Raw genomic sequence first — 24,985 nt, 5'->3', positions numbered from 1 at the left:
AAAAACCAAAATTATCAATTCAAACATGTCCATCTGTATTGTATTTTCCTGTGTGGAGATATGTGCACGGCAGTGCACACAGCAAGATCTGGAAGGTGACACACGCTCCGAACAGGGGTCCCTTCTGAAGACAGTGAGGCTGGGGGAACTTTCACTTTCTCTTCTAGTTGTTTCTATGTCATCCAGTCATTGTGCCTTGGCCAAGAAAGTATTACCAACACCATTTAAATGTAAAGAGTACCTTTAAAGAAAGTACCTGATGCCACTGAACTCCATGCTTAAAAATAGGTAATCCATTACTTTTATACGTATTTCACTATTTTTTTTAAAAGGCACCTTTAGAAAGGGGGAGGGGTTAGAGACTGAGAACAAGCTACCAGAAATGTCTTCTGTCTTGCCCTAAGTTACACACAAATGTAATCATAAGCACAGAGCCACGGACACCCTAAGGTCACTGCACTTTATGTTACGCCTCAATTTAAAAAACATTCACCTACAGACTTTTCAAGGAAATCAGATGGTCCTAATGCCCTAAATACAAGCCAGGAACAAGTCTGGAAGCTGGATGCACAGCCGTCACCGGGGGACTGACCTTACTCACAAAGCCAGACCAAACACCAGGAGTGTGGCAGCCCTGGGCCTCCCTGTGCGGAGCCCACAGGGGCTCCGGGGGCACGGAGGAAGGAGTGAGGAACTGTGCCAGGCGGGTGGGGGGGGGGGAAGCGCAGGAAGGCTTCACAGAGAAGGAAATGACTGGTCCAAGTCTCGAATGGTAGCAGGAGTTCACCAGAACACTTGGGAGGAGAGGAGAATGGTAGGAAGGCCAGCTCAGAGCTCCGGCCATTCACCCTTTATTTCTGGCAAGGCCAGGGCCGTTGGAGCTGGCGCGCCTGGTGATGGCAGTGGTGCTCCGGGACACGACGTGCTGCAGGCACACAGGAAGTCAGGGGTGGACCTGGGCCAGTCGGGTGGCCCCTCCGGTCACCGGCTCCTGGTGGAGCTCATGGTGCTCATGGCCTGGGAGGAGCTGTCAGGGTATCCCTGCCTCTGTACCTGGTAGATCCGACCTGCTGAGTGCGTTTCTTTGTACCTACTCAGTGGTTCGGTGGGGAGGGGAGCAGGGAGTGGGCAGGAAAAGCAGCATGGGGACAGCAGGTGGGCCGCTCCGGGAAGAAGAGGCTGGTGGCTAAAGAGGGCAGATAAGGGCTAGGACAGGTGACGTGGCCGGTGTCTGGCTCTGTAGGAGTCATCGCAATGATCTAGGAAAGCTCATCTTCCAGGCTCTCCCAGGCCTAGCCCGCTCACCTTCTGAGGAAGCAACTAGAATCCTTTTGTTCAAATAGCTCTGATAAGGGATTTGAGAATTAGGAGCAAGGTCTTCCCCCTAAGAAGGGGGCAGGCCATGCTAACAAAAACATGCCCAACATAAGGGCAGACCCGAGTCCAACGTCATTCTCACTTACTGGCCCAGGGGCCCTGACCAAATGCGTCTGTCTCCCCCGAGTCAGAGAGAGACCATAGCGGCTCCATCGCATGCTGCCCTGAGCTAAAATGAGTTCCCAAATGCAAACACGCCCAGCACCATACCTGCCCCTTTCTGCTCGCTGGCGCTCTGGCTTGTGAGTGGGCTGGATTCAGCCTCCCCAAAGCGCTCCCGGGCCCCTGGGCAGCCTCCCCAACCCCCAGCCTCGGGGGCCGGGACTGGAAGAGTGTGAGGCACCAAGGGTGGGATCCGCAGGGATGCTGGAGCAGCCAGAGTCCAGGCTCAGGGTCCCTCCGCTCTCCAGCTTCTTCCACGGCCTCGGTTGCTACAGGCAACAAACAGATCTCACAGCAGCACCTCCCCCACAGGGCTTCTGTGAGGGGCCAAAAGGTAACACACCTTCCTGTTACCTGTTTCCAGGTGCTAACGACAATCACTGATGCCCCGTGGGCAACGGAAAGGTGCTGTGAGCACTTTACAGACACTGACTAGCTTTATCCTCCAACAGCCAACTAGGGGAGGGAGGGAGCTGCAGAGGGCAAAGGACTGGCCCAAGGTCACCTGCTCGGCAGAGGCAGAGCCAGAGCCAGGATCTGGATCCAGGGAGTGGGCTTCAGTGCCCATAGGCCTGACGGATGGGCGGCGCTGCTCCAGCGTTCACGCCCTTCAACGAGCACTTGGCAAGCCTGCCAATGTGGGGCCGGCCTCCCACGGGGCCCCAGTCACGCTCATCACAGCAGCAGGTGGGCCCATGCCGCAGAAGCTCAGGGGTGGTTGGCATACCACTCACCCCCTGACCTGACCATTGTGACAGCCACCGACAATGTGTAATTATTCCCCATTTTGTCTCATATACACAGGGCTCCGAATGTCACAGGGGGTCCCAGTGACCCAGGCCTGCACCAACCATAACCAGCAGCAGGTGGCTTTGCAACCAGCCGTGAAGGGAAGCTCAGCTGATAACCGCTGCAGAGTGAGCCTCTTCTCATTCCAGAAGGCGGGGATCAGCAAGCAAACATCAGAGAGCATAAGCACCAGGCCGATCCCCAGGGGCGCGCGCCCCATGCCGAACCCCGAGTAACACGGGGCTGCTGAACTGAGGCCCATGCCTGTCCAGAACGCACAACTGCAGCCACCTCAGTGAGGCAACTGGACAATGCTGCCAAACGTAAGGGGGGAAATAAAACCCACTGGGGGAAACATGAAGAGCTAACGGGCCACTTCCGTTAACGAGAGGAGCGTGGCATTCTTCTCCGTGAACTGGCCAATTAGCAGGGAGTGTTAGAGCTGCAGAGGCAAAAACCAGAGAGATGCCCATCGATCTGGCACCACAACGATCTCAGAGCTCCGAGGACTCGCACTGCACGCACGCTGGGCACTGTGCCTGTGTGAGAAGCAGCAGGTAACAGCAAGACGGGGGTGGGACCGCCTAGAAAGCAAGCTCTGGGGCACTGCCAGGCCCGTGCAAGGCCAGCCTCATCGCATCCCCGGGCCATATCATTTCTGTCCCCCTCAACGCCTAGTGCTGCCTGGTCTGTCCCTTCAGCGTTGTGCCTGGCATTCAACCAAAAGCTAATGAGTGCTGGGGGAGAAATTAATTGCAAGATACTTAGGATGGAAGAGGTGCGTTCAAGGCTCATGCAAAATAAAAATACACTCTTTCAGTAAACGACAACACACCAAACACTTGTGGGGTATTTCTTCAGGAAGTGTTTTACTGTAACTTATTTTCCAGAAAGAAGTAGCTGTGGGATACTAGGAACGCCCAGTTACCCCAAACATTTGGCCCAGAAGCCCACATGTCATGCTCAACTGGGAGTGACTGTCACTGCAGACAGTGACAGAGGGCACAAAACAGAAGCAGCATGGGGGGTCTGGGGCTGGATGCCTGCAATCCCCTGGTGCTGGGGGAGGACAGGATGATCACCTAAGCTCTGGGGGTGTCGGCTAGCTCATGCACAGAATGTGACAATAATACCACCATACTCTCTGGGTTATCAGGAGCCTAGAAGGAGAGGTCAAAGGAGATGAACAAGATGAGAAACGTTCCCTCTCCCACTGACCCAGTATTTCTTGGATAGCGGCCCCTGTTCTGATCCTAGCCAGCCAGCTCATCCTCACCAAGGTCTCTGATTCACCACTTTCCACGCCTTGCGCATCACAACCCGCCCTCTGCCCTCATGACCCCCAACTCAGCTCTTCATCCTTCAGTCCTCCAACCCAACAAGGCCACCTCCTCCAAGAGGTCTTCCCTCACCTTCATCTCCCAAAGCTGGTTTCTGTTTCTTCCCAGATCCAAATCTTCAATCTGCATTGACATGCTTATTTACTGCCTGTTTCCCCCTACCAGAATGTCAGGACAGGGACCTCGTCTGTCTCGTTCATCCTGTATCCCAAGGCCAGCACAGCACCTGCCTGGAACGTGTGGGTGCTCCAGAAACACATGTGGGAGGGGAAAGAGGGGTGAGCAAGCCAGCCAGCCTGGCACACAGGAAGTGCTGAAGAGACGGGCGCTGCTTTTACTGGGGAATGACCCATCATGGTAGTGGGACCAGGGCAATACCGTGTGAGCCAATAAAGCCCTGTAGTGTTCTTTTCCCTTCTCTCTGTTCATGAAGCTGGAGGTTTCCAGCAGGGTCCCCTGGGGTAAGGTTATGAGCATCACAGCAAGTGGTCAGTGGGCACTCAATCTCAGGACAGCCAGGAACTCTGAACTCACTGGGGAAACCCCACCGACTATCTCCTGGGATTTGAGTTATGCCCACCCGCCTCGCTTGTGGTCTTCAGTTGGGCAGTGAGTTGATTCACACCACTCCCCTCCTGGCCCACAGTCATTAAACTGCTGGAGCTTCAAGGAGGGAAGTGAACAGAGTGGCTCTTTTCTCAACCGTGCGCAGCCCCCCAGCCTCCCGTCAGACAAAGCACCCTGAGCAAAACCAAGTTTCCCGGCTGGAGGATTCCAGCACGGGCCAAGACTGGATCTCTCTGGCTCGTTACACACAAGGCACTCAATTCCCTCATGGAGATTCGTTATTTCAAGACAACTGATGTTTACTGCAAGAGCCATGCTAAACACCCGGGACACAAAGGTTACGATGTTCCCATTCCTCCAGATCTAAGCTCCAGAACCTCCCAATGGCTTCCAAAGCACCACATGCCTCAGAGGCTTGTTCCCTCCCTGACCTCACCCTACTACACTCTGTCCTGCCGAGCTGCTCCTTCCTGTTCCTCTGACACACTAGGCACATTCCTGCCTCAGGGCCTTTGCACTGACTGTTCTTTCTGGCCAAAGTGCTCTTCCTGCAGAAATCTACATGACTCACTCACTCACTTCCTTCACATCTATGCTCAATTGTCATCTTCCTAATGAGCCCTACCCTGGCCACTCTATGGAGAACTGCACCCCACTCAAGCCTCTTAGCACTGCCCCCTCTCCCTTCCCTGCTTTACTACTGTTGCTTTTCTAAAGCACTAATCGCGTTCTAACACACTACAATGTTTACTAATAATTTCGTTGCTCCTCTCTCTCTGAAGCTCCTAGAAGCTCTGGGAGGTCTGGGGTCTTTGTTTTGTTCCCTGCTGCACTATGGTGCCTAGAACAGTGTGTGGTACCTGTCCAATAATTATTTGTTAAATAGATGAATAAGTAATGCTGACCCGGCTTCAAGAAACCCAGAGTCTCGTTAAAAAACTCAAATGCCCACAGGGGCCAGGCGGCTGATAAAAACTAACCAAGTCCGTGGACAGAGACGCCGGAAGAAGTGGGTGCCTCATTTTTCTGTCCCCACTCCCGATTTTCCAACTTTTCACAGAAACCTGGAAGAATTGACCAATGGCTCAATGCAGACTAGGGACAGTCCCCATTCAACACTGGGCACTGGGGGGGGGGGACGGAGGGGAGGATAATACCTCACACCAGGGGGCAAGCAGTCTCCAGCCTTGGGGACACCCCAGCCCGGTCTGTGTCATGCTGCCCAGCAACTGCAGAAAAGCCATCTAGGGTCCAATCCACGAATATTCTCCACCCCCACCTCACCCCCACCTTGCCCACGCTGCTTTGCCCTATTGGCTCTTCCAATATATGGCCATTCCAAGAACTCCTGGCCCTTCTCGGGCCCACTGAACCAGGACCGGCCTCCCTGGCCCTCAGGTGCAATCTCCCGCAGTGCTGGCTAAAGGCTATCCCCCAGTGAGCCTCCACGCTATGGGACTTCCGTCCATTGTCCAGTCCCACCTGCATAGGAGAAAGGAAGAGGTGACTGTTTCTAAGAGGTCTCTCATCCACAACAGCACCCTACTTGGTAAGTGGAAGGTGCCGCACTCTGGATTCTCTTTGATTCTGTCACATCCTCTTACGCATGAATCAGCACCTCTGCACTCACTAGTTCTGCAGGCGACAGTGGTGACGGGAGCTACCATTCCATTCAGGGATTACGGGAGAGACCACAATGGCCCCGCAAGAAAGGGAGAATACACAATGAGCTCGAATTCTTTTGTGGGAATGTTTGTATCTGTGCCAATTAAGGCCCTTGATTTATAGTGGTCTATTTTTTCCTTCGGTGTGCACCATCAGCCCTCTCCCAGAAGCCTCTTACCACTTTCAGGAAGAAGAACGTGTGTGCTTCAGAAGCCGCACTGATTAGCCAGGGATCTCAAGTAAGGTCAGGGTCACTGAGAGATTCAGGGTAACTGTCATTTGGGCTGCAAAGGGGGCTACTCTGCGTGATGCATTCACTGCGCAGGAGGCTTGGCTGCCGTCTGATTCAAGCCTGGTGTGCAACGACAGCCCTGTAGCAGTGACCAGGGGACCCAAGCCAATGACTAGTGCTCTGCTTCTGCAAGCATGGAAGCAGAGGAGCCAGGCTGCTAGGTTCTCAGCTGCCAGCTCCACATGCTACGACCCGATGAGTGCTCTGCTAGCAGCAGACCCAGCTCCCAGGAAAGATGGGTGTCATGCAGAGAACTGGCTGCTAACATTTTAGGTGTGCACGCACGCACTCTTTGGGATCCTCCCAGAATCATCTGGAGACCATTCCAACTGGCTGAACTGGTGCCTACAGAGGGGTGGTCGACATCCTCGTTTGGGGACAAACGAGCCTATTCTGCACCCAAGATTCCCAGTCCCCATTCTGAATTCACAGCCAGCCAACTGCAGGAACACACCTAAGCTGGTTAAGCCTTTGCACTTTCCAGAGATCGAATCTGGGGCTGGCTAAGTTGCAGGGCCAGAAATGCACAGAGCTCAGCCCACTGCCAAGAAAAGGCAACACTTAACAATTAGTGCTATAATTGTCATCGTTGTTGCTAACACCCGGCCCTCAGTGCCTCTAGTCATAAGGCATCTCCCTAAGGGGTGCTCTCAGCGTGCCTCTACCTTAATCATCCCAAGAAGGAAGGTCCCAAGTAGGGGACTCGGGGGTTGTTGTGTGGCTTCAGAAACTAAGATTATTGTAACGATAACATCTAATATTTAGGTCTTGATGTGCACTAAGCTTTAGGAGAAGCACTTTACCCTGCATGTAATCCTCTCTGCAGACCCATGCCCATTATTCTAATTGGAGAAGAGAGGAAACGGAGGCCTGGGGAGTGGACTAACTTGCCCTGGGACATACCTAGTGAGACCAGGAGCCAGGATTTGGGGGCCCTGAGCAGCCTGACTCCAGAGTCCACTCCACTAGACTGTCCCATAGGTGGGATGCAGAACAGGACCAAAAGCAATCCTCCCTAACACTCCTCCCCCAAAGCCTGCCACGGAGCAAAAGGAAGGTGGCACGTGAGAGTCAGGCTCTGAAGCTATTTCTGTTTTGAAAGTCACTAAGAACATCACAAGAGCCCTTGTGACCCGACCCCCAGTTCACCCTTCGAGTTGCTCATTCCTGCAGTGAGTGCCCCTGAGCATCTCTGGCAAGCCCAAGATGGCACAGGTGACGTCAGCGTCTCTCGGACGAGGCCCCCTCCTCTAACGGGGCATGGGAAGCCCAAAGAGGCCAGGGGTCGCATCTTTACTATGCACCACTGCGTCTCTGCTGTGGAAACGGACTGAATGAATGCAAAACAAAGGAAACTATTCCACAGAAGCGGAGGATGAAAACAGACCCTTAAAAAAAAAAAAAAAGCACCTGTAGGTAACGATGCGTATCCCATAATCTCATCTATATGTTCATGTTGCAAAAAATAACGAGACTTTAGCAATTTCAGGATTAGTGTTCTCTTATTCTATTTCCCTCAACAAGAAACAGGATCTGCTCTGCATTAGAATTATAGCAAGAACTGGCCCTTAGCAGGAACCATATGATTTTAATGCACAGATGAATTTCAATTAGACATTTACCTAACCATGCTGATGTGTTTTAAATTTAACCCTAAATTACAGACTTTCCAAATAACTCTGCTCTTCCCTCTGCTTCTCTCTCTTCAATTTTGGTTTGGTTTTGTGAAAGGTCTGCTGGTAAAAATGAAGCAATACCAGTAACTTATCTACAAATTACGGGAAGGAGAAAGTAGGTTAAAAAAGATCAAGAAACTTAAAACAAGCATGATCAAACCACATCCGAGTTAGGCAGGAAACAATAGGAGACCGTTCTTGCTCAGAGGGAAGGAAGGTGAATCTGACCAGGACTACTGTCAAGCAAGTCATAAATGGGGTTCACCTCCACTCTGCCCAAGTTTCAAGTGCAGTCATCCGAACACAACAAAGTTCGATTCTGCACCCAGGGAAAGGCGATACCCGGAAGCAGAAAGCTGACACTTTCACTTGGGCTGGCAATTCCTTCCACACTCAAAACAATCTCATTTTTGGTTCAGGCGTCCACTACAACGAGCAGTTGTGTGTCTATCACAATGGAGGCAGGAACTTCATCCCAAAAGGAGGCCAGCAGGAGAAAGAACAGATCTCCTAATGCTCCCTCTCATTACAGGGTTCGACCAAAGTGGGTATCCCAAGCTGAGCGGTCGCCAGGAACTTTGTGCAATTTGCTTTTGCTCAAATTGCAAACCCCAAGCGTTGAGGCCAGTATCCTGCTGTGACACTGTACTAGAGTTTTGTAAGATGTAACCACTGGAGGATGACCAGGGCAAGGGGTATGATTATTTCTCACAACTGCATGCCTATCAATCGCAATGAAAAAACCTGCAAACCCCAGCACCCCAAAGATCTCTGCGTTCATCTCTCGGAATACCAAGTCAAACTTTGGCACTGAATGTCTTACAGGAAGACCTTCTGGGACAAAGCCTGAGCAGCGACCAAAGAAAGTCCAAAGGGTCTCAGCACATCCCAGCTTGCTATTAACATAAATGCCGTACGGGTCTGTAGAGGCTGCGTGGGGAGGGAGCACATCCGATGGCAAACACATGCCCTGTCTGATGGCAGGGGCCTCCTCGGAGAAGCTTGCTGCTCGGAAACATGTGTATAATGGGGACCAGACCTGCTGACTGTTCAACGCAATCCCGAAATCTGGAGTTTTATGTGGAACTTCCTAAATATTAAAGTTGGTCATCCATAAAATTTTCTTTTAAGTACTTCGAAGGCCAAACCAAACAGCTCTGAGGGCTGGACTGGACCCATCAGGTACCTGATGGACACTTTCGATATATTTCCCTCCCATCCTCACCAACAACCCTCCGGAGTTGGACCTGCTCTCCCTGTTTTCTAAATGGGGTGAAACAATGTGCGTGAAGGGAGCTGGCGGGCCTCAGCAGCTCGGACCGGAAGGCCCCATGGGTTCTGTGGAGCCAGCACACCACTGCTTGCATTCAATCAGCAAGATGGAGTTTAAGAAAGTTGCAGAGAAATGTCTCCAGCTCCATAAACACCAAGTCAGTTCCACGTGTGCTCATCTATGGTGTCCTGGCACGGGCCCCGAGGGGAGTCCTTCCCGGTTCAGTATTCATCACCCCTGTCGCCTCTAGGTTACATCCTCTCGCCAAAAGCTACTCCTTCCCTTTAGAGCACTTCTAAGACTTGCGAGAGTACATTTGTTTGTCTATTTGATCAACATCGGTCTCTCCTACTGGACTATAAAGCTCCAACAAGACAGACTATTTAAGATTTTGTATATCCGCAGAGCTAACACGGTGCCTGATCTAAAGAAAGGGCTTAATAAACACTTGTTGAATGAATCAAAGAAGGGATAGGCCAGACAGGGGCCATGAAGGGCCCCATTCAACTCAGCTGAACTAATGCCACCACCACCAAGGCCAGAAAGTTTCTGGGAACCTTTTCAGAGGCTCTATGACTCCCTTCAACAGCCAAATGGCCCAGCCAAGCCGCCATACACCAGAAAAACCAGCAGGGCAGGGACTCCTGTCACTGCATTCTGGGCGGTCCTGGCCTTTCGCACTACAGGATCACACTCCACCCACCTGCTAGCTCAGGTATGGCAACAGAGTCGACTGCGCAAGGGCAAACCTAGCCCTGTTACCTTTGTGCCTATTGCCTGAGAAACCGGTTGCAGAGACAGAATGCTCCCCAAATAGCCTCTGTGTGAAACACTGTGCTCATCTCAGATACATATGCCAAGCCCAAGCTGCAACAGATACGAGGAGACAAGGTGCCCGCCAGAGCTGCTTAAAGCTGCTGCAAGCAGAGGGAACCTGGGGCAAGGGCCTTCCAGGGTGCAGGTACGGTAAAGTCACAGGGACAAAGGCAGAAACACAGGGCATGCTGGGGAAAAAGCAAGCTGGACCGGTACCAAGGAAGCCTGGAGTTCAGGACACAGGAGCAGGATGGTAGGAGGGAAGACAAGCAAGAGACACAGGGGCCAAGCTGGGAAAACCTGGGAAGAAATCATAACACCAGTCTCGGGAGTCTGCCTTTAGCAGAGTGCAAAATGCACAAACATGCACAAACCGCAGATGTGCTCTGTTTAGGCCACAGCTGGGTGATCGTTTAAAACTCGGGAGTGTTTGCATCCAAATGCAGATTTCCAGCTTCTCTGGAAACATGAGGAAACCAGGAACTACTGCATCCATATTCCTGCAGAACTGACAAAGGATGCATATGCTCTCCAATTTGCCACAGTCCCCACCCTTCCCTACTGCTCTCTCATGGGGGCCCACATCATGCATAGATGTTCTCTGTCCAGCCTCTGTAGGTATTTGTGCCTTAGACAAGTATTCTCTCATTCCGTCCCAGTAACGGTGTCTCACAGATACATAACCTGGGGCCCAGAGCAGTACAATTTCCTGTTCAATAACATACGATCAATCAGATCCACTCAGTACCCAACCCAGGTTTTCCTGGGTACACATTTCAAGACTCTGATTAGGTTCCTTGAATCCCAGACCAGCTTACACATCATCATTGCCGTAGAGGCAGAATGTTGCGGTTTCTGGTTTTAGAGAAACACACACATGAGCAAACTGAGCAGCGGCTTCTTATCAAGGTCTAGGAACAGTCCCAACACTAATGACTTACACAACTTCTCTGAACATCCTGTTCGGTCTTAGCGTACATCTCAGAAAGATCACCATTCAGAATGACTTCAGCTAACGAGTTCACCAGGGGTGCGTGATGTATAATTAGGAAGACCTGGTGAGAAAGAAGACATCGGATTTGCATTAAAGCCTGCAATCTCTCCACCTCTCCCTTTCTGGATCAGAAACAACTAGGTTGGGCTACTTAGGCCCTGTGTTGAGCAGCATTCCCCATGAAGCAAAATCCAAAGAATGGGTCCCATTTAGGAGAAGCCAGTGATGCCGCTCTCCATCCAGGGTCGGCCCCTCCTTCATTCAGACTGTTGCCTATTTGGCTGGCTGCTCCCCAGCGGAAGGAAGTGCATTAAAGCAAGACTGTCCCTCATGGCTGGGGGAAGCCAAATCCGGCTGATGTGGAACAACGTGGGAAAGCAGCAGCCAAACCAGCACACTCCTTCCTCTCCACAGGCATTTTAGTGTCAAATTTGATTATGCTAAGACTGGAAGGCACAGGCCCAGCATTTCAGTTAGACGGGAAGAAGGGGCCGGCGAGTCTTGTTCCAATCAAGGACTTGGCAGAGGGTCGGCTACCCAGAGATTCCATCGCTGGAATGAGCTCTGACCCCCGCGGTGGGTTTCAGCACACCAAGATTTCATGGCAGCGATGGGAGGTGTGGACGCTGTGGGGAAGGAAGGCCACATGAGCCAGAGTCGGGCCTAGTTGTGCCAGCATGCAAAATCAGAGGGCGCTGCGCTGTCTGGGATGGCCCTGCTACCCCACCCTGTTGCCCAATGCTCAAAAGAACAGCTTTGGGAATCAGGGTATTCAAAGCTGCCTCTGCAAAGCTGGCTCAGACACACCTGCTACTTTGTTTTAAAATATAAAGACGACACCAGTGGTGTAGCACAGCTTGGGACATACCCACCATTTATACAGAAAAAGGGTGTGTGTGCACATTTGCATTTGCTTACATACACATGGAACAGGATTTCTAAACCCTGGCGCTATTATGCGGCCATAATTCCTTATTGCGGGGGAGGGGGGTGTCGTGTGCATTGTGGGATGTTTGGCAGCATCTCTGGCCTCTACCCAAACAAACATGTCTCCAGATGTTGCCAAACATCCCGGGGGGAGGGGGCGGGGGCAAAATCACCCCCAGTTAAGAACCCCCTGCAGGCCACGTCTCTGGAAGGGCACAGGAAAACCCTGTAACTATACTTGTCTCTGGGGACAGAAATCAGGCAATGCAAAAGTAGAAAGGAAACTTGGTTTTCACCTGTTTGAACTTTTTAACTTAAAAAATTTATTAAAAACATAAACATTGTTAAAAAAAAAAAAAAGAAGAAGAAGCTGAGCCAGACACTGAAACATTCCTGCATCTGGGCAATGGCACCTGGTGCATGGGGGACGGGAGTAAGAGGGAGACTTCTAGAACGACAGCATCCCCGGTCACACTAAATTAGCGTCGTTAACGTGAATTTTCTTAGGTTTTATAGCTGTGCTCATTACATAATTTGTAAGGGTGCTTTGACGGAGGAACAAAAGATATGAGATTTCTACCTGATTCGAGGTTTTCACACATTTTGGGCATCAATATGAAAAAGCTAATTGACAACGCAGGGGAGGATGGGCCCTATGGCTCCAGCTGAGGATGCCAAATCGCATGCTATGCTTTTTGTGAGATACTGAGACAAGTTATTTGGTGCTTGAGCTGCTAGTCCTTCTCTAAGAAAACAGGAGCAAAGGGGTTCTCAGAGAAAGGGCGTGGCCTGACCCCACGCTCCTGAGAGGAGACTCTGCCCATGCAATGCTCCAACAGCTACAGGGTCCTGGGAGTGCTTTCCACGGGATTCCTGTGGCTGAGCATCTGGCTGCTCAGGTCCTGCCAGACTCCCAGAATCCCAAGCAGGAGGTTCGGGCAGATTTGTAATGAGGTGGCGGAAAAGGGTGCCAGGAGAGGCTGGGGTTTGCACGGAGCTCCATTGCACAGAGGGGCATTCAGAAGGAGTGGGAACTGGTGCAGAGCTCTGGGCAAACAAAGCCCCCAGGACAAGACTCTGAGGGGGGAGCAAGGAGCAGGCCGCGTGTGGACCCCGACTGGCTTAGCCACCAGGGGAGGCCGGGGCTGCAATTCTTCTCAGCCCTGCCTCAATCTCCAAATGGCCCAGGGACCAAGGGCAGAAGGCCTTGGTTCTCTCGGCAAAGCCAATAAATACCTGCGCCACTGCAGAAGTGGGAACAGAACTCTGGTCAAACGTTTGACTACTTGACAGTCTAATGAGATGGACTGAAAGTCTGGACTGCTTGTAATAAAAATATTTTTAAAGTTATGTAACTGGGTCACCATGGAGTTTTTCCCTTCTTGTAAATATTACATAATTACGAGAAGGAAACACACTTGTTTAAGGAGGGGGAGGCAGACAAAATGGCTCAAGACACAAATCTGGGAATGGAGGCTCCTACAAGATACCTTCCAGAAGGTGATCTGGGAACTACAACCACGACAAAAGTCTTTAAAAACAGCCTCATTAGTCGAAATTTGTTAAACCAAGGCTGCTGCAGGGACACACACACACACACACAGTGGGTCCTGCAGTTTGGGGCTTATTTCAAAATGCTGTGAATAGGACCCATGCCGTCCACATTTCCAGAGTATTTAGAACACTCCTTGGTTGTTTGAAAACCTCAGTCCCCATGGTAAAAACCAAGCACGTAAGTGCCAGGTTTGATTTACTTCTCATTTTTCTTTCAATTTCTACCCACTACCATGAACAAGATACCAGCCCCTCTACTCTGTGTCTGAAAAATAGAGACCCTCCCCTTCCTTTTATTGTTGTTTTACTTCAAGATGGGGGATCTCGCAGAAGGAAGACAGGGCGATGTGGCCTGGTCCTCCAAAGGACCCCCAAATGTGGTTGGGGAAGCGGGCAAATGAGGAACCATACCTGCGACAGGAGATAGAGAGAAACCGGCAGGCTGATCTTCGGGCGTTCTCCTCCCTAGTGAGGGTTAGGGGAAAGAGACAGAGAAGTCCAGGTCACACACGTGAGCAGCACAAAATACATGAAGCCAAAAGCCACCTGTCTGAAGGTGAGGCAGCCTGCCCCCCACTTCCCCCACGCCCCCAAGGCTGTTCTTTCCTGGTACTAGTTAAAAGTCCACTCTGCAAAATAAATTCGCAATCTAATCCCATCCAATACTATTCTCCAGGCCTCTGTTTTTCCACCTGAGAAATCCTTCACCATTAGTCACGGATTAGAAGCTGGGTCCAAGAGAAGAACTAGCTCCTTAAATTACCAGGAATGTGAATTTCCCCCAGCTGGGGCACCGAGCCCACTGCCCCGCAGGAGAGGCCTCTTTTCAGGAAGAGCTTTCAAAATGGGACAAGGAGGGGTTGGGGCACTCTGGCCTTGGAAAAGTCCCTCGTTTGTACTGAACTTCAATGTGCTCCGTCCTACATCAACCCTGTGAGGATCTTCAAGACCCTGCTTTGGTTCAGGTAGGTTAGCTGCCTTGGCCAAGGCCACAGAGTGAGGAAAGGGAAGAAGCAGAATTTGAACCCAGGTCTGAAAACTCCAAGTCCCATGCTTTCTCTGCCTCCCAGAGCTGCCTCTGATAGATCTAGTTACGGCTGCAATTTTCTTCTATTTACTGGTTTTTAGAAAGAATCTCCATGTTCCATCTCCAAAAAGAAAGCTACAACCCCCTGGGGCACATCCGCAGAGGCTAGAGCCCCTGCACAGTAACGAACTGGCTCCATCCTGCCTTCTGCTGAGGTCTCTGCCCCTTAACTCTGGGAAGGACTGGGCAGAAATTCTCATGATAGGATCTGAGAATGGCCAGCTCAAAGCCACCTGGGAGACAGGTTAAAGATGCAGACCGCAGGTCCACTACAGATCCACGGAGCCAGAATCTGAGACAGAGAGTGGGCCCCCGAGGACGTGCATTTCAATACCCACACAGGATTCTGAGCCTAACTGTGGACAGTCACTGCTCTGGGATCTTTTTCGAAGTGCGCTCCAACCCTTCCCATCCATTCTGTGCAAGTTCCGTAGCTGACTGGATCTTCTGCAAATCAAGTCACTCTGGCGACTATCAGAAAAAGTTACCAGGGGCGCCTGGGTGGCTCAGTTGGTTAAGCGACTGCCTTCAGCTCAGGTCATGATCCCAGGGTCCTGGGATTGAGTCCCGCATCGGGCTCCCTGCTCTGCGGGGAGCCTGCTTCTCCCTCTCCCACTCCCCCTGCTTGTGTTCCCTCTCTCGCTGTGTCTCTGTCAAATAAATAAATAAAATCTTTAAAAAAAAAAAAAAAAGAAAGAAAAAGTTACCAGGAATGAGAATACCTCAAGAGTAGAATGCACAGAAACCAAAAACCTAAATTCATAGAGGTTTCCTGTTTCCTTCTGGTGTCCTGTTCTTTTCCCATTCACTTTTATAGCTGCCCCCCCAACACACACACACACACACACACACACACACACACACACACACACTCCTTCTCAGCCTTCCCTCTCTCCACCTACCCCTCCTCCCCCAGGAAATAAAAGGAAAGGAAAAGAAAACCAGTGTGCTTTTGAAAGGCATCTCTCTCAGGCTCGAAGCCCTGGTCCCTTGCAAAGCTTGGTCCTCTTCAAGGGGACTGTTCTTCCCCCTTCTGAAGACTGCCTTCAGCCCGCAGGCATGGTGGGCCCAGGCCCCCAAACCCACCTTGTCCTGGTTCTCCAGTGAGTACACGTAGAGGGGCAGGAAGAGCCTGTTGAGCAGATGGTCTGTGAGCACGTCGTTGAGGAACTCACAGTTGATGATCAGGATGTCATTGAGATAGTGCAGGTGGTCCAGGTGCTCAGCCACCAGGTCACTCAGTTTCCCCCGATTCCGGTGTCTGCCAAGAAAAAGGACAGCCTTAGCCTGGAAGCCAAAGCACAGAGCCTTTGGGCCTTGGCCTAGGACTTGGGTCAGATGGAGTGTTTCATTCATACAACAAATATTCACACAACAAACAGGCTCAAGGGACGCTTATACTGGCCCTACTGCTGGCATACACAAAGGGAAAATGGGCAGGTGTACCGCAATCCATTGTAGGGGACTCCTGGGGTACCCCCCACCCTCTGGGGGCCTCACTACAACTCCCCCACCCCCACCACCACAGCCCAAAACAAAATGGGTAAATAAAGCAAAATCCAGCTCCCTTAGCAAGCCATTCCACAAGAGTAGCCGCTAGTCAATGTGGCAAGATCCCCCGCCTCCCAAGATAAGGAGTATTAATGGAGCAATAAATCCTTGCTAATTAAAATGCTCCAGAGGAGTTCCAAAGAGAAAAGCAGTCCTCAGCAACCACATCCAACCCCCTGGCCCTGACCATATGGGGGGCACAGCGCAAGGAGGTGACACTCGACCCCAGGCCCAGAGGTCTCTGTCTCCTTCCAGTAAAGCAACAAGCCTGCTGCTTGGGCCCCATGGGTCATCAGTCTTACACTTGCCAAGGACTGAACCCCAAAAACAGCTAGTGGTACACTTTCACTACCCCCAAAGTGGTATCTGTTGCAAGGAGCAATGTAGCTGTGGTAAGACATTTTGTTTGTATTATAATTATTACTCAAGTAATAGATGGTCATTTCAGAAGACGGGAAATTGAAGAAGAAAAAGCAAAAGACATCAAGGTCTCCTGTAGTCCAACCACTAAGCGATAACATTTTGGGACTTGCGACCCTACAGTCTGTTTTCCTATTCCCATTTCTATGTCCCTTTATAATCACATCTAAATGCAGGTATTATGTATCTATCCATCTAACCATACGTGCCTTAAAAAAATAAAATAAAAATAGGATCGATGTTTCTTTCACATAATTTTTAATAATTCTTATTGTACTCTAATAAGCTACTTAACGAATATACATAGCAAATACATGTTGTAAAGGCTAACAGTATGAGGAGTACCTATGGGCCCACCATCCAGCCGAGACTTAGAACATTTATTTACTATGTTTTGCAACCTTTTCTCCCATTTAATAAGATACTGTGGGAATTTTTCTTCAGCAAGATAGTTAACACACTTCACTTTTTAAACCTTTAGTTTAAAAAAATATATGCAGATGGGTTTAAAAGTTAAAGGGTATTGATAAGCTGATGATAAAATACAGCAGCTCTGGCCCAGTCTCTCCAGAGAAGGCAGGTTTTAACTTTCGAGTTGTTTCTGTGGATAGTTCTCCCCACACCTCTAGAAAATCTTCAAGGTCGTCTATTTTGAGCCATTTTAGATATCGTGTAATGACCTCCTGGTATGACGGAACCCTTATCGTTCCCTCCGCCCCTCCCCCTCAGGTCATCAACAAGTGGTGTTGACATCATCAGGACCATTCACCGTAGGGCCACACAGAGGATGAGGAGTCCACTTCCTTCCTGGAATAACTTTTTGTCTTTTCTGGAATCAAGTGCCACATTATGTGTCACATCCATAACTACTCATCTCCATAAAGATCCTGGTTTTCCCAAATGCCCTGTCGGATCTGCCACCCACCTATCCCCACTTCTTTCCCAGTATTGGGGCTTATATTCTATGGCTTGAGCCCTGTCCCCCAGGAGACCTCCTTCCTGGATCCCCTTATCGTCCCGAGCCCGCCTAGGTGAGCCTCTCTCCAGGGCTCCGCTAAGCTGTCACTCTGGGGCAGTAGTTCTCCACAGATGGCGATTTTGCCTCAAAGGAGACATCTGGCAATGTCTGGGGACGTTTTTGGTTGAAACAACTGGAAAAGGGGCACTGCTGGCATCTTGTGGGTGGAGACCAGGGATGCTACCAAACATCCTACAGTGCACAGGACGGCCCCCCAGAACCCAGAATTCCCTAGTTCCAAAGATCAATAGTGCCAACTTGGAGGAATCTTGCTCTGGGACTTGTATTCATCATTCTGGGGCCCAAATCACCATCTTAATCTGTTGTTTTGTTTGTTTGTTTGTTTTTAACTGATTTACGGAAATATAATTCCCATACCATAAAATTCTCCCATTTCAAGTGTACAATTCAATGGTTGTTAGTACATTTGCAGAGTTGTCCAACTGTCCTCCCGATCCACTTTAGAACATTTTTAACCCCTCCTCCCAAAACAGCCCTATAATCCCATTTCCCCTCAACACACCCCCTCCTCCATCTTGGGAAACCACTCGTCTATGCTCAGTCTCTCCAGACCTGCCTGTTCTGGGCATTTTGTATTAATGGGGTCACACAGAGTGTGGTCCTTTGCATCTGGCTGCCTTCACTGAGCATCATGCTCTCAAGGTCCAAGCATGGCGTGCCATGTGTGAGCACTTCCTTTCCTTTTACTGCCCAGTATTATCCCACTGTGTGCAAACGCCCCATTTTGTTTATCTGCTCGCCTGGTGGCGGATCATCTTACTCTTCTTACCAGCTGCCTGGCACCCCATATACGGGTGCGCTGATTTTAGTGACCCTCTTCCCTTCTAGGAGGTATGAGAGGTGTTTCTAACTTTCCACAGTTATAAAAAGTGGATGGTGGGTGGAACCTTTCAGAGGATAGAAGTCCACATTCTACCGACACACAGGTGGGGAAGTTTCGTGCTAGTGTTTTATTTTCCCTCAATGAAAATGGAATTCTCCCCTAACTACTCTCTCTGCCTGGGAAGCACCCGCCCCCAGCTGCCCCCCGCAAGGCGGTCACTTACTCCTCATCAGTCTGCACACAATTATCAAGTTCGATCACGTGGCTCCCAATGAACCAGACCAAATTGGAGAAGTAAGGAACAGCGGTTTTATCTCTGATATAGTGCAGCATGGCCTGGTTATCCACTGAGAAAATTCACAAAAGAAGAAGAAGACAAAAAGTCAAGCTACCAAAAATAACTGGGGGCGATTAAAAAAAAAAAAAAAAACAAACCACAATGAAAAAGCTCTCTGCTATAATCTGAACCTTTTCTGTCTTTCCTGGGAATACTAGAAAAATGGTTATCTTATTCATTAAACCATACACATCAAGGCAGTTCTTACGCTATTTTTATAGTTAATAAAATGAATTAATTGGGCTAAACATTAATAGTGCAATCAGAAAGCCTACTTCTCAGCAATGCATTTAGCTTGACTACAGTGGAAACCATGCCATTATTAGGCAAGTTTCCTGTATATTACATGTAAGGTAAGTTAAGAAAGCAGAAAACCAGAAGTTAATAACTTACATGACACTGGAATAAGGAACACGGGAATCGTCATTGAAGGAAAGGCAAAAAACAGACAACAGTTAACAGGGTTAGGAACTGGGATGGTGAGACAGTTGCTCAGAGGGACAGAGGGCTAGGGCAGGAGGCATCTAAAGATATGGGCTGGAAGAGAACAAGAGAGAGGAGAGAGCAGGGGCGGCAGAACTGGGGCTCAGACCAGGGCACAAACTCAGCAGCCTGCTGGGTGGGCTGGTGACTCAGTGAGTGAGGCTGGGAGACCCAGCCTGTGAACTAGGGAGCCCGGGCCTCAACCCCAGGGAGAGGCGCTGCTTCTCAGTGCCCACTCACCACTGCCCTACAAGACTGTGGGCCCAGAGCAGCCAAGTCTCTACTTTCAAGTCAGAAAAACACAGAGCGACCCAAGGTCTCCCCATGTTTAAATACTGGCAACTATGTATCTTTTCAAGGAATACCTAAGCCAATCAAAACACGTCTGAGGGCTGGATCCAGCTCTCCGACTCTCCATTTGGGACCCTGGACGGGGGGCCCACCGGGCTCTTAGGCTCTTCAATTTAGAGCAATCCCACAACGAGGCTGGAGTGAGTCCCTGAGGAGCTCCTCCCACCCCCAATTAGGAGTCATCTCAAGTAATAACATCATGACTCAAAACTCGTGAAGGTCAAAGCCCTTTAGTCCTTGAGAATATGGAGTCCCAGCTCCAGTGTGGTGACTCCAGGGTGAATAATCCCAGTGTCAGGCAGAGAAGACGTGCCCTCAGGGGGCAGTTCCAGGCGAGGAAACTTGTGTCCAGCCAGACTTTGTGCCAAGGCGGGCAGGAACCCGTGGAAGGGCTTTCTCCCGGAGGCAACGTTTTGGGCATTAAGTACATCTTGACAAAAGCCCAATTCAGTTGAGAATACAATGCTGCCCCCTGCCGTTTGTGACATCAAATGCTTCTATACATTATTCAAAGATCCCATAACCCCAGGCTGTACTTAAGTACAGTTTACAGCCTGAAACACAAAAATGTAAATATAACATTCAAAAGACAACTCCACTTTATCTAAGTATCACATGGCTGCTTGGAGTCCCACACGTGCCTTTCTTAGGACGTTACTACTACCGTGTGTCTGTACGGAGACTTCAACATATAGAACTGAGCGCACGCGAGAGAAGTGGCACAAAACTTCACAGGAGGGGCCTGTTAAATGTTCCATGACTACGAGCCTTTCATGAGACATGCAACCCCAGCTGTCATACAGGAGCCCCCTGTCCCCACCGGAGAGCTGTGTATACAGACTCAAGAGAGCAAGCCCCAGCCGTCAGGTTAGAAATCAGACAAGGCCTGAGTGCCTAGGGAAGCTTACCTTTGTAGACGTTCAAAGTTATGGTTCTTACAGCAATTCTAACCATGCTTTCAGGGTGATTGAAAAACTTGATGGCTTCTGTGTACAGGGCAAAGTCATTAGTGTGCTAAAACAAAAGAAGTACCGAAAACGAGTTACAAACCCATAGGGCAGGCCTCCCCCCACCCAGCTTTCCGAATCGTATCAAACATCCATAAAAGCGGAAAAAACCATTATCCCCCATGAACCTCAAGCCAGTGGTTCATTCCCAGTGGGGAATGTGGGAAGGAATGGGGAGGCGAGACCGTCCCAGAACAAATAGAAAAGGGTCCCGACAATGCCAGACCTGGGCTTGTGATCTGTCTTACTGCTTCGCAGCTGCCTGCTATAATATTCCTAAGCCTATGTGCCTTCGTCTATAAAATGGGGATCACAACTCCCACTTCGCAGCTGCTAGGAGTCACTGAGGTGATTTCAGGGGCCGGGGCCTACCACCGGACCTCCCATCTAACAAGCATCAGCAGTGAGGCCGATCGTTACTCTCAGAGGCCACTTCAACTAATGAAAGGCAAGTGTGAAGTTTTACGGCATTCGGAATCTCTTCTGGCTAGGACACACTTCTCTACTTAGAAATACTAAAAGTAGACACATTACCATGGAGGAGGAGGGGTTGGGGAATCTGCTGGCATTAAAAAGATACCATCAGAAGGGATCAAAGCAGTTCCGAAGCATAGAACTGCACTGCTGGGGCCTGGATCTGGGCCTAGAGCTGTGCGGGGCAAGCTCTGCTGCCCTCTCCTGGCCAGTGTCCCACATGGCTCTGCAACCCCGCTCCAAGGGCACCCGTGGGCAGTGCGGAAGAGGCAACAGCCGGCCTAGAGCACGGTGACAACTGTCTAATGGGGGCAATGCCACTTTGAGCACGAGACGTGTACCCTTGGCAAGTGGCAGCTACAACACTGGCCCACATGCAAGAGGAAATTGAGCTCACCTCCCCTGGTGACCAGCAGGATGTTCTTCCAGAAGCATCGCTCTGGTCCCAGAATCGCAGGGTCCTGCCCTCCCATCCCGGGGTACACAAGCCCAGCTGCACCTGAGTGGAGGTACCTCTCTCTGGCCTGAATTTCACCCACCCGGGGAGTCTCTGGCATGATGCAAAGATCATCTACGTGTCTCTGGACATGGTGAACGAGCACCTACCATCTGCCAGATACTGGGCCACACAATGTTAATTTTTCAAACTGCCATACATTTTGTGGCTGTGGTTGACAACTAATGTTTCTTCCCTCTGAGACCAGTTCTTCCCCACTCCTAATCTAGACATGGAAAATCAAGGTTCAGGCTGTTCTTGCTGCATCCCATGGGGACAGCTAGATGGATTTTGCCCACACTCAGAGGGTATGTTTGAGAGGGCGGTCTGATTCTAGAAAGAAGCAGACAGAAGCAGACAGCACATGGCTGTGTGGTAGCCCACCTCCAGGACAGCCCAGTGACCATCACCGCCTGTATTCATGTGCTATCATGCTCTCCCACACGGGGTCAGGGCCCACCCGTGTGACCTAAATAACATGGTGGGAAAGACGGTGTGTGTCCTCTGAGGCTGGGTCACAAAAGGCACTGCAGCTCGTCTTGGTCTCTTGGGTCGCTTGCTCTGGGGAAAGCCAGCCGCCATGCCATGAAGGCACTCAAGCAGCCACTGGAGAAGCCTATGGAACCGAGGCCTCCTGCCAAAGGCCGGCACTGACTGGTCTGCCGCAGAAGTGAGCCGCCTTGGAAGCAGATAGCCCGAACCCGATCCAGCCTTCACATCTAGCCTCATGAAAGACCAAGCAGAGCTGCCCTGTGAGGCTGCTCCCAAATTCCTGACATCCGGTGAGGGAGATGTGGCACGATTCTGACCAGGAAGACACATGAGGAAGTCTGCTGGGGGGCTTCTGGGAAAGAAGTGTTTTTGGAAGTTAGAAAGGAACACAAGAAGGGAAGCGATCTCTTCAGGCTTTTCGGCAGTGGTGCATGAATATGTGATGTTTGGAGCTGCTGCAGCCATCCTGAGACCATGAGGGGTCGAGCCTGAGGACGGTTGCCAACTATATGGTCAGCGGAGCAGACAGATGAAAAAGCCTGCATCCTCATTGAAGCGGCGGAGCCACAGGATGAACCGGCCCAGGAGAGCCAACATCGGTACCTTTTGGTATGTGAGATAAACTGAGCTTCTCAAGTTCCTTTTCACTGTGAAAACAGCAGCAACTTATTTACTAAAATTGCTAGTAATTCTCCCAAGGAATACCAGGGACGTTAGCAAGTGAAGGGCAGCAATGGCTGTGATTTTAAGGAGCCAGGTATGTACTAGGGGCTTTGAAGACATCATCTCATTTAATTCAACCCCTGGAAAATCCTGCTAGGTATAGATCTTCATCCCCACTCCCAGATGAGAAGACTGAGGCTCAGAGGATGGAGAAGTCTCTGAGGTCATGCAGCAGGAAAGTGGCAAAGCCGGGGCGAACCACAGTGCCGGCTTTTCCCACAGGGCAGCACACCCCGAGTTAACCCTCAGGCACTTCTCCCTGCCGAGAAGGCAATGCTCTCGGGTAGCACAAACTGAATTTTACATTAGAAACAGAGAGGTGACTTACAAATTAAAAAAACAAAAACAAAAACAAAAAACAACCAACTTCTTTTTAAAAGCAGGTCAAGGTCTGACAGTGTCGCTATGAAAATCAGGTAAGGGTGAGCATGCAAGTACTTTGTCAACAGATACGAGGCCACCCGGCCTGAAGGTGCTCTTCTGACCGGCTAGCTTTCCGCCCCAATGTACGTACCCCTCTGGCACTTACTTACCTCGTTGTAAAAGAAATGGACAGTGTGGTTGTTGAGTTTTAACGAAAGTGTTTTCAGGAACGATATATAATATGCCATAATCTCCTCATCGGAAAAGTCAAACTTATGGACAATGATAGAATTTACATAGTTATTAGAGAGCAAATAATCTAGAGGGAGGAAAAAAAAAAAAACACAAAACAGATGGGTTAATTCGTGCTGGAGGAAAGCCAAGCAGACAAAGTCAGGTAACAGAGGACTCTGAATGTGCTCGAACCCATCAAGCTTCTGGGTCGCTGGGGTTTAAAAGGCCAACAGGGAGCAGCTTCATCTTTAGCCAACACAGAAATCAGGCAGCCGCTATGCGCAGCCTCCAGAAAGTTCAAGAGCCATGAGAGAGAAAGGCCCAGGCTACCCCTCCCTCCTACACCAAATAGAAAAAACGTCTGAACATTTTTTTCCTTGCTGGCAAAGTTCAACATAGAGCTGGGGGTGGGGCAGATGTGCTGGTGTGTGGGCATTTTCACAAACCACCTACACATGAGGGGAAAAAGCACTGTATTTTATTAAAAGCTGCTCCATGTTGCCATCAAGAGTCACACTGCCATCCCTGAATGCGACAAAGGGCCGTTTGGTTTTTTTCTCCCCATAGAGCAACATGATTTCCTAAAAGCTACTTCATGCCGAACCCTCCACTACACGCCCAGCACCAGGCTGAGTGCTTTACATTATCACCACAACGATCCAATCCGGCCCAGCAGGTCTTGTTCTCCCCATTTTGCAGAGAATTAAAAAAAAAAAAAAAATTCAGAGGTTGATTAACTTTCCAGACGTCACAGAGACCGTTAGTCCCAGAGATGGAATTGGAAGTCAGGTCCTACGTCAAAGTCTGTGTCAATGTCATGCACTAATGGGGATGAATAATGAAGACTGGGTGGCAAGGGCCCAAGGCACGGGGGTCAACTGCAGAACGGCCACCCTCGTCCAAACCCCCAGCCCCTGCAGAAATGCAGGCCCAGCACCAGGGGAGCCTCCAACTGTGTGAGGGAAGCTGGAAAACATCTGAAGGCTGACCCTGACTCTGCAATGGTGGCCACAGGACCAGCTAGTTCTTCATGCTGGACTGGCAGGCAGAAATAGGTCTACAGGCCAGCTGCAGCCTGTGGGCCTGCAGTTCGCAACCCCGGCCTTGGGTCCTTGTCCACGCAAGTCTCTGAGTCCTCCCCAGCCACCCTGCAAAGCGGGTGCTGCCACCCCCACTGTGTGTCCTGTGGGCAGCCAGTCTGTGAACGCTGCACCATCCCACCGCCGCCCCCCAATAGTTAAAGGCAGATGGGATCAACACCCACACCTGCAGGCAGATGTGGTAAGGCAGTAAAGCTCAATGGCTGGGAACCTGGCTACTCAAAATCTGGTCCTCAGACCCCACAGCCCAGCATCACCTGGAGCTCATCAGACACACAGAATCTTGGGTCCCAGCCCTGCCCACCGACTCAGATCTCTGGGGTGGACGAGGTACATTGAGCGTGTTAAGGAGCCCTGCTCGTATTTCAGAAGCCTTGCGTTCGAAGGGGACTTGGATCCACACTGCCCCTGCCACTTCTAGCTGGGTGACCCTGGGAAAGCCGCTTACCCTCCCCACTCTCCAGTTTCCTTGTCTAAAAACAGGAATAACAGTACCTTCCCCAGGGGTCTGCTATGAGGATTAAAGCAGACGAAGCACTATGGACAGTGAGGGGCACAAAGCAAGCATGCAGT

General features: G+C 50.4%; 1 protein-coding gene across 8 annotated transcripts in view; it reads right to left on the bottom strand.

The window, feature by feature from the left end:
- CLEC16A (C-type lectin domain containing 16A) overlaps positions 1-24,985 on the bottom strand; it is a 202,541-nt gene that overhangs the window by 157,012 nt on the left and 20,544 nt on the right. For 6 of the 8 annotated variants that reach the window (XM_032392262.1, XM_032392260.1, XM_032392264.1 and 3 more), the window contains exons 4-10: positions 23,249-23,397; positions 20,432-20,537; positions 19,083-19,088; positions 18,576-18,699; positions 15,606-15,780; positions 13,844-13,897; positions 10,899-11,012 (exon numbers count right to left, since the gene is read on the bottom strand). In XM_032392262.1, coding sequence (XP_032248153.1) covers positions 10,899-11,012; positions 13,844-13,897; positions 15,606-15,780; positions 18,576-18,699; positions 19,083-19,088; positions 20,432-20,537; positions 23,249-23,397 — 728 coding nt within the window. The remainder of the gene's footprint in view (positions 1-10,898; positions 11,013-13,843; positions 13,898-15,605; positions 15,781-18,575; positions 18,700-19,082; positions 19,089-20,431; positions 20,538-23,248; positions 23,398-24,985) is intronic. The other 2 variants (XM_032392261.1, XM_032392265.1) reach the window with 1 other exon arrangement.

This window comes from Phoca vitulina, unplaced genomic scaffold, assembly GCF_004348235.1.
Source record: "Phoca vitulina isolate PV1807 unplaced genomic scaffold, GSC_HSeal_1.0 scaffold66, whole genome shotgun sequence".
In the NCBI taxonomy this organism is placed as follows: domain Eukaryota; kingdom Metazoa; phylum Chordata; class Mammalia; order Carnivora; family Phocidae; genus Phoca; species Phoca vitulina.
This window is presented reverse-complemented; position numbering and strand designations above follow the sequence as displayed.